Source organism: Zea mays, chromosome 8, assembly GCF_902167145.1.
Source record: "Zea mays cultivar B73 chromosome 8, Zm-B73-REFERENCE-NAM-5.0, whole genome shotgun sequence".
Taxonomy (NCBI): domain Eukaryota; kingdom Viridiplantae; phylum Streptophyta; class Magnoliopsida; order Poales; family Poaceae; genus Zea; species Zea mays.
This window is the reverse complement of record NC_050103.1, coordinates 94,949,859-94,959,749: the sequence shown is the minus strand read 5'-3', so window position 1 is coordinate 94,959,749 and position 9,891 is coordinate 94,949,859. Positions and strand designations below refer to the sequence as shown.

The 9,891-nt window shown below is 49.7% G+C and overlaps 1 protein-coding gene across 1 annotated transcript; it reads right to left on the bottom strand.

Moving 5' to 3' along the window:
* Window positions 1-404: 404 nt before the first annotated feature.
* Window positions 405-1,023, bottom strand: LOC100275244 (uncharacterized). The gene has a single exon (NM_001149378.4). The coding sequence runs from the start codon at window positions 931-933 to the stop codon at window positions 598-600; it is 336 nt and encodes a 111-aa protein (NP_001142850.1). The 5' UTR covers window positions 934-1,023; the 3' UTR covers window positions 405-597.
* Window positions 1,024-9,891: the final 8,868 nt, after the last annotated feature.

The window sequence follows — 9,891 nt, the reverse complement described above, 5'->3', positions numbered from 1 at the left end:
TCACAAGCCACACGCGTCGCCCTTCCCCTCGCCTTCATATGGAAATGTTCCACGTGGTTGCGGCGTGGGCGAGTTCCCGGGCCAGGCTTCAGGAAAATGACCGGGAAAAGTCTGAAGAATAATACCGCGTGGGCTAACCGAACGCAGTTACAAGTGTGGTCCGGAAAACTTTCCACCGGGACGATCCACGTGGATTGGGCCACCATCCCGGTCGATCCCCGCCGAACCGAACATAGCCTTAGGCCTTGTTCGTTTACGTCGGATTGCACTCGAAATTGTTCCAGCTAATCAAAGTTTATATAAATTAGAGAAGCAATCCGGCTAGGAATCATTCCGACCCATCAATCCGACACAAACGAACAAGACCTTAGCCGGCCTAGACCCTAAGCCAACGCGTTGAGTTGTAGATATATGGGAATCATGTTAGGAAATGCCATTTCGTATATGACAGATTACCGTACATATGCATATAGTAGTGACGATCGATATATACGTATAACTCCAGCAATATAATATTTATAGCTAGCTAGGTCCAAGGTATACCTAGCTTTATTTTGTATATATCTATATGTATGTATAGACATTTGTTCGCGCAGTTTATTGCTGCAGTAGTATTTGCTGATGGCCTATGCCTGGGCTCGGCACCGACCCGTCCGGCACCTGCGTCGACGTCGTCGTCGTCGTCCCCCAACGCTTGGCGACGGCGGTAGTCGTCTCAGCATCGCTGGAAGGCGGTGCCATATCTCTTGTCGTCGATTCTTGGGAAGCTGCGGGGCTCGGTAAGGTCTCTTTGACGTGCGCTTGATGATGTGCAGCTTGTGCATGCCGGCGGTCAGTAGGCGGCGCCGCCACCCTAGTAGCCTGTAGCATGGACGATGACGCTGTCAACAAGAGAAGCACGAACACACCTGTTTTGTGTGAGGAATTAGCCATGAGAACTCTCAAAGAGACAGAGACGACTACTAGCTAGCTAGTTACACTTGTGCTACCTAGCTAGTGAGAGACGAATGTGTTTGTGTTTGCGATGAGAACGTGAGCGCCTTGGCCATGTATTTATAGGCGAGCGAGCGAGCTAGCGAGGGGAGAAGCAGCAGCAGGATGTGGCCAGCAAGAGCGTGCAATCAATCTCTCGGAGTGAACTTTTGTGGGCTGGTCAAACATGCGAGCTAGGGACATCAACATCACATTTTTCGCTAATTAATAAGTTGCTGTCCATGTAGTAAGAGTGCTGATGACGTGCTTCACTGTCGGCTCCTGTTCTTCCTCGATCCATGCATCTGCTCCATCTCTGGTTCAAAGAACTTGCATGATTCAACAATAAGAGAGGCGGGAGGGGGCATGTTGATGAGTTGGTACCCTCGTGAAGTCGCCACGTGGAAACATGACCTATCGTCGTGGCAAAAGTGTGCAACTCGTAGTCGTCGTCCTCTCGCGTTGAGGGCTGCCTTCTGCGCTTTTGGGCATGCACACTTCACACGCTTTTGGGCATGCACACTTCAGCACGATATATGCCACGGTCCTGCTCTAGCCGCTCCAATGCATAATACTAGGTGTGAAGTGTCAAGTGTCAAGAATTGTTTTCTATTTTGAATGAACTCATCCACCACCGAAAGAGACTACTTTGTTGAGTGCCGCATACTATACACTCCGTAAAGCGTAAAAAACACTCATCAAACTCTTTACCGAGTGTGACAATTGACAAAGAGCATTCGATGAACTGTACATCGGCAACGTCCTCTTTGTCGAGTGCATTATGTCGAGCAATCAGCAAAGAAAAGTCGCTGTGACGGTGATAAGTGACGGTGACGAAGGCTTTGCCGAGTGTATTCACTGACACTCAGCAAATAGGAAACCTTTATCGAGTGCTTGCTGGCCTGGTACTCGACAAAGAATTCTCCAGTGGGACACCAGCCTCTGTGACGAGAGACGTAACTGGAACTCAGCAAACGAAGCTTCTTTACCGAGTGCCTGCCTGCCCGACACTTGGCAAAGGGAGCACCAGTGGGCCCCTTTACCAAGTGCACTGAAAGACACTCGACAGAGGGAGCTTCTTTGACGAGTGCCAAGACTACAACACTCGATAAAGAAGCTTTACCGGTTCCCAGGTGTGTCCTCTTTGCCGAAATCTATGGCCATTGCACTTGGTAAAGTAACCAGAAAACCCTTTTTATTTGCTTTTATTATTCCATTCAAACAAACAAAACAAATATCACATAATCATCACATATACATCACAGAGTTCATAGAATCATCACATATATCATAGAGACCACATACTCACAAAGACCTCAAATGTCAAAAGTTTTTCACAAATATAAGTATTACCAACTCACAAACATAAGTTTTTCACAAACATAAGTTCAGACCAAGTTCAGACAAAGGTTAGACCAATTTTCTCAAACAAAGTTCAGACCAAGTTTCTCACATAAGTTTTTCACAAACATCAGCGAGGTAGGCGGTTGGACTGGTTCGGCGAAGGGCTAGGCAATCCATGAGGGTTGTTTGATGCCGCCAATTGTCTCTGCACATAGAAGAGATTGCATTTGTGAGACCAAATGATTATATATCATACATGACTAAAATTTTGATACTGACATGAGTAGAGAACTGAGTAGGGTCAGTTGGAGGGAACAACAGAGGTGATGGAGCAAAACCGGTGTGGCGTCAAGGCTCTGCATTGTAACGCCCCGAATTTTGCAGTTGAATTTTTTTTCTTTTCTTTGCTCGCCAAAATTCGGGCGTTACCTTTCTTTTTCTTTTTCCCTCGCTAAACCTTGACCTTTTCCAAAGTTCTAGCGGGATTCGGTTTGGAATTCCCGTATGTATAAAAACCCTAAATACTTTATGTTGTTTGATGCACCATGCCGAACCTTGCATTTCTTTTGATTGCTTTGAAAGTGCAAATGCATTCATGTAGAAAGATCGGATTTCGAAAATGTTTTCTTTCTCTTTTCTTTCTCTTTTCTCTCTCTCTTTCTCTCTCTTTTTTTTTCTCTCTCTCCCGCGCCGTGGGCCGACCCCGGCCGGCCCAGCCGCCCCCTGGCGCCCCCCTCTTGGGCCTAGTAGGCCCAGCCGCCCCCCCCCTCTTTCCCTTATCCCCTAACCCTCTCCCTCTCCCCCCTCATTTTCTCCCTCCCCACCCAAGCCGCCGCCCCCTACCCGCCCCCTGCCCTAGCCGCCGCCCCTGCCTAGGCCGCCGCCCCTCCCCGTCGCCGTTCGGCCGCCCCGCTCGGCCGCCCCGTCCCCGTCGCCGGTGAGCCCCCCCCCCCTCCTCCCTCTCCTCCCTCCCCCTCTCCTCCCTCCCCTTCCCCTCGCCGCTCGGCCCCATGGCCGGTTCGGCCGCCCGCCCCACCCCTCGCCGCTCGGCCCCATGGCCGGTTCGGCCGCCCGCCCCCCCCCCCCGCGCGCGCCCCCGGCTTGGCCGGCTCGGCCGCTCGGCCGCCCCCGCGCCCTGCCCCGCGCCCCTGCGCGCCCAGCGGTTCGGCCGCCCCGCCCCTGCGCCGCCCCCTGCCCGGCCGGTTCAACCGCCTAGGGCCGGTTCAACCGCCCTAGGGCCGGTTCAACCGCCCCCCCCCTCTGTTTTTTATTTTTTTTTATTTTATTTTATTTACTTTCTGTGATCATAATTACTGTATTTTAAGTAGGCTAATCACTGTTCATGCTATGGGAAAATAGGAAGTTTAATTTAAAATTCCGTTATGCTATTGATTCACGTAGTTAATTGTTTACCCCGTGCAATGTTGATCAACTAGAAGTGATTAGGTTTCCATTAGTATATATAAATATGTATAACAGAATTATTTTGTTAAGAACCAATTGTGTCATTAGTGCATAAGATTTAACCCCCTGCGAGACCTTTCCCGTTTCTTTCTATCCACAACAAATGCGTTATCGAATGTCATACTTGATGCATATTCGCTTTATTTGTTATCTTGTATGGTGTACTGTTCTTTTGTATTAAATATGTGGATGTATGTATGTATGTTTGCGCTCGCATAGAGAACGATCCGGTCGAAGAGCCCGAGGAATTCGCAGGAGAAGCCCCTGAGCAGCAGTCGTTTGGTGGAGGCAAGTGTCCTTTGACCCATCTATGTCCTATTCATTCTTTAATTCACCTCCCGCTTTACACATTTATACCTAAGGATTGACTAGCTTTTGTTATCCATGTCCTTGTTTACCTATTTGGGTCGGATTATTACTACTTAGTCTGATGCTATTGCTCAACTCTAATCAATGAACATGATGTGATTATCTATGATACGCTGTTTTCCCGTTCTTCTTTATGATTATACTTGTGGTTTTCAAGGGGACTCGAGCGGTTTCTCGAGTGCCTCTCCGTAAGGACCTGTTCTATGGATGACCGCCCGGGAAAACAGTGCAACCATGAGGGTGGAATGGGGTGCCCTTAGCTGAATAATTAGAGGATCCGGGGTGTAGTTCACTTAGCCGTCGTGCCGTCAATGGGGCTCGGTGTATGCGGCTCGCTCTGCCAAGTTTGGGTTCGCCCCTTGGGGAGGAGTGCGGTGCATTTAGGAAACCTAACGGGTGGCTACAGCCCCGGGGAATCTTTGTAAAGGCTTCGTAGTGATGCCCTGCTGGATCACCTTGGTAGTGATCAATGGAGAGTCATGATCTCCGGGCAGAATGGGAATCACGGCTTGTGGGTAAAGTGCACAACCTCTGCAGAGTGTTATGAAACTGATATATCAGCCGTGCTCGCGGTTATGAGCGGCCAAGGGAGCTCCAATGATTAGTGGTACTTGATCAGAGACATTGTGGTACAGGTGGTTATGAGATTGATGGTTCTGGTTATGGTTATGATGCTGGTAAGTGGTATTCTTTCCGTTTGGAAAGGATACATTGGGTTAATAACTTGGGTTAATGCTAAAACTTGGCTTTCTACTAGTAAGTAATAACCTGACCAACTAAAAGCAACTGCTTGACTTATCCCCACATAAAGCTAGTCCACTACAGCCAAACAGGATACTTGCTGAGTATGTTGATGTGTACTCACCCTTGCTCTACACACCAAACCCCCCCCCAGGTTGTCAGCATTGCAACCACTGCTCAGGCGAAGATGAAGCTGTGGAAGGAGACTTCCAGGAGTTCCAAGATTACGACGAGTTCTAGGTGTGGGTTAGCGGCAACCCCCAGTCGGCTGCCTGTGAAGGCCGCGTTATCTACGTTTCTTTTCCGCACTTTGATTTATTGTAAGAACTATATGGACGTCTCGGACGTATGATGTAATCGACTATTTCCCTTATTAATACTATTTTGAGCACTGTGTGATGATGTCCATATTATGTAACTGCTGTGTACGTGAATAACTGATCCTGGCACGTACATGGTTCGCATTCGGTTTGCCTTCTAAAACCGGGTGTGACATAAGTGGTATCAAAGCCGTGCTGACTGTAGGACCGCTAACCTAGAGTAGAATGGTCGTTCTAAGGACTATAGACCTCTGTCTCTTCCTTGACTTTGATATCTCTTCAAAAGTTGGTCCTACTGACCAAACCTATGTTCTACTATATATAATACCTTGCTGAAAATTATGTTTCATTCTGATCCTTCATTTACTTATTACTTGCTGGTCATATTAATTCTGTTCTCACCCTTTTGCTTGCGATGTCTTTTGTAGATGGCTCGACTTAGACACACTGCACGAAAGTCAGTCATCCCCTTCTTACCTTCCCGCCTTGCTGAGCGTCCGCTTCGCCGTCCTATGGCCGGACAGTCCAGCCACTTGGAGAGACTACACCACCGCCTGCGTGAGGAGCAGGAGCGTCGACGACAGGAGCAGCGGAGCTCTTCCCTCTCGCTCCACCAGGAGATAGAGTCTGTGAGGAGCTGCTCCCCTGTGCTTTCTCTGGAGCCGCCCCCTGCACCACCACTGGGCGCCCCAGCTTCTGGAGTAGCTGCTGGAGGAGACCCAGACGACGGAGGAGGCGACGACAGCTCGAGCCACGACACCGACTTCTCTGCTAATCCTGAGCCGGAAGGATGGGTTGCTCGACCCATCACTCGCGACGCTGCTCGCGGGTGTCACTTCCACGATGCGCTCGACACCCTGCTACGTCGGGCATTTGACCGGCATACTTGGTCCGTCGAGTATCGCTGTGTGGTCTACCAGCATAGTCGCGGGGTCTACCCGGACCGCTGGGAGGCGACTTGCTTGGTGCGCTGCCCGGAGGACAGTCTCCAGGGTGCAGAGGCCTGTTCAGAGCACTATTCTATCTCTGAGCGGGACTCAGCTGAGGCAGCCATGCAAGATGCTGCACGGCGTGCGCTTTCGCACTACTGCTCGGTTTTCGGTGGGGCAGCTGACGGTCTTGACCTGAAGTATTACCCCCGCCGTTCATCTGGCAGCACAGGAGGCGTGATTGTCTCACCTGTCGGTGAGGGCAATCCTAGGTTGAGCAGCACAGTCAACCTAGCCGCCGTGCTAAACACGGAGCTGGACCATGCACTAGACGAGCTGAGTAGGGCTCGTGCTGAGATCGCCCTGCTGCGGGCTGAGCGCGCGGAACGTCGTTTTCTGGATGGTGGTTCCCCCGCTCCCGTTGGGACTCAGCACCCGTACCGCTCACCTCAGCGTGGACACCAGTCTTATGGCAATCCCGCCTGCAAGACCAAGATAAACCTAGAACCATAGATCGTTAGAGTTGGATCTTGTAATTAATACGAAATAAATATATACATAGAAGCTTCGGTCTTAGTGTTAGTCTCGCTCTTAGTTAGTCTTAGTTAGACAGGGTAGTTTGCTATATCCTGTGCATTTATGTTTGTCATGATGAACTATGTTTGGTTTGGATCTTTGTAATGATTGTCACCAGAGTGTGGGTATCCCCTGCATTTTGGTTTACGTACTATGTCAATAAAGTTAGTTATATAGTTGGGAAACCCATTATTCTCCTTTCCTCTTTATCTGAGAAGCTGTGTGGTCTGTGTTGGAGATCAGTGAAGATGCTCATCTGTTCAGTGCTGTTGGAGAATTCTATACTCTTTTCTTATGCTGCAAGCTTTGCCAGATCAGTTCTGATGTGTGGTTGCGTTCTGCAGATGTCAGAGAACAGGCGTAGAGGAGGAAGGCGTGCTCAGCAGGAGCGAGCCGCTCCGCAGGATGAGGTGCCCCAGCAGCAGCACCTGCCGCCCCCGCCCCCGATGTCCATCGAGCAGATGTTTCTGATGCAGACTCAGGCAGTTCAAGCCATCGGTCAGACTCTGGCCGCCATTCAGCAGCAGCAGCAGCAGCAACAGCAGCAGGCTCCACCCCAGCCTCAGATGCCTCAGATGCCTAGAGATAAGCGTGCTGAATTCATGAGAGGTCATCCACCAACGTTCGCTCATTCTTCTGACCCCATGGATGCTGAAGATTGGCTGCGCACTGTGGAGCGGGAGTTGCATACCGCTCAGTGCGATGACAGGGAGAAAGTTCTGTATGGTCCCCGTCTGTTGAGAGGAGCAGCCCAGTCATGGTGGGAGTCTTACCTCGCCACCCATGCCAACCCCGACACCATCACCTGGGAAGAATTCAGGGGTAGCTTTCGTCAGTACCATGTTCCTGCAGGTCTGATGACAGTGAAGAAGGAGGAGTTCCTGGCCCTTAAGCAAGGGTCATCGTCTGTCAGTGAGTATCGGGACAGGTTTCTGCAATTGTCTCGCTATGCTCCTGAAGATGTCAACACCGACGCCAAGCGACAGTACCGTTTCCTGAGAGGCTTGGTTGACCCTCTGCAGTATCAGCTGATGAATCACACCTTCCCGACATTCCAGCACCTGATTGACAGAGCAATCATGACAGAAAGGAAGCGCAAGGAGATGGAAGATCGTAAGCGCAAGATCAGTGGACCGCAGTCTGGAAGCAGCAGTCGCCCTCGCTTTTCAGGCAATCAACCTCAGCAGTTCAGGCAGAACCAGCGTCCACCTCAGCAGCATCAGCAGCGTCAGCAGTATCAGCAGTTCCAAAGGCAGTACCCTCAGAATCAGTACCAGAACCGTCAGAGCAATCAGTCAGGAGGTCAGTTTCAGAAGCAGAATCAGCAAGCACCTCGTCTTCCTGCCCCAGCAAATCAGCAGAACAGTCAGGCAGCACCAGCTCAAGTTGGAAACAGAGCGTGTTTCCACTGTGGAGAGCAAGGCCATTGGGTGATGCAATGTCCGAAGAAGGCAGCCCAGCAGCAGTCAGGCCCCAATGCCCCAGCAAAGCAGAATGTGTCTCAGCCTGGAGCAGGCAATCGCTCTCAGCAGCGCTATAATCATGGAAGATTGAATCACTTGGAAGCTGAAGCAGTTCAGGAGACCCCCGGCATGACAGTAGGTATGTTCCCAGTCGATTCCCATATTGCAGAAGTGTTATTTGATACTGGAGCAACACATTCTTTCATTACTGCATCATGGGTAGAAGCACATAATCTTCCAACTACTACCATGTCAACCCCCATTCAAATTGACTCAGCCGGTGGTAGAATTCGAGCTGATAGCATTTGTTTAAATGTAAGTGTGGAAATAAGGGGGATAGCGTTTCCCGCCAACCTTATAGTAATGGGTACTCAGGGAATAGATGTCATCCTAGGGATGAATTGGCTAGATAAGTATCAGGCAGTTATCAGTTGTGATAAAAGGACAATCAAGTTAGTGTCCCCACTAGGAGAGGAAGTGGTGACCGAGTTAGTCCCGCCTGAGCCAAAGAAAGGAAGTTGTTATCAGATGGCTGTCGATAGCAGTGAAGCAGACCCAAATGAGAGTATCAAGGTTGTGTCTGAATTCCCAGATGTGTTTCCAAAGGATTTACCGGGTATGCCACCAGAGCGGAAAGTTGAATTTGCTATAGAGCTTCTTCCTGGAACCGCCCCTATCTTCAAGAGAGCTTACAGAATATCTGGACCAGAGTTGGATGAACTTAAGAAGCAAATTGATGAGTTGTCAGAGAAAGGTTACATCCGGCCAAGCACCTCGCCTTGGGCCGCCCCTGTCTTGTTTGTGGAAAAGAAAGATGGTTCTAAGAGGATGTGTATCGATTATCGAGCTTTGAATGAAGTCACGATCAAGAACAAGTATCCTTTGCCCAGAATAGAAGATCTGTTCGACCAGTTGAGAGGAGCCAGTGTGTTCTCCAAGATCGATCTGAGGTCAGGTTATCATCAGCTCAGGATCCGACCTTCGGACATTCCGAAGACGGCATTCATTACCAAGTATGGTTTATATGAGTTCACAGTGATGTCTTTTGGTTTGACCAATGCGCCAGCATTCTTCATGAACTTGATGAACAGTGTATTCATGGATTATCTTGATAAGTTCGTGGTGGTATTCATTGATGACATTCTGGTTTATTCTCAAAGTGAAGAAGAGCATGCAGATCATTTGAGGATGGTATTGCAGAGATTGCGAGAGCACCAGTTGTATGCAAAGTTGAGCAAGTGTGAGTTCTGGATCAGTGAAGTCCTGTTCTTGGGTCACATAATCAACAAAGAAGGATTGGCTGTGGATCCGAAGAAAGTGGCAGACATTCTGAACTGGAAAGCGCCAACGGATGCTCGAGGAATCAAGAGCTTCATTGGAATGGCCGGATATTATCGGCGATTCATTGAAGGGTTTTCGAAGATTGCGAAGCCAATGACAGCGTTGCTAGGCAACAAGGTTGAGTTCAAGTGGACCCAGAAATGCCAAGAGGCCTTTGAAGCGCTGAAAGAGAAGTTGACTACAGCGCCTGTCCTAGTCTTGCCTGATGTGCACAAGCCCTTCTCGGTGTATTGTGATGCTTGTTACACAGGTGTGGGATGTGTGTTGATGCAAGAGGGAAGAGTTGTGGCTTACTCGTCCCGACAGCTGAAGGTTCATGAGAAGAACTACCCCATCCATGATCTAGAGTTGGCAGCAGTGGTTCACGCACTG

Coding starts and splice junctions, on each gene's coding strand:
- LOC100275244 (NM_001149378.4), bottom strand. CDS start 933: ATGGCTAATTCCTCACACAAAACAGGTGTGTTCGTGCTTCTCTTGTTG.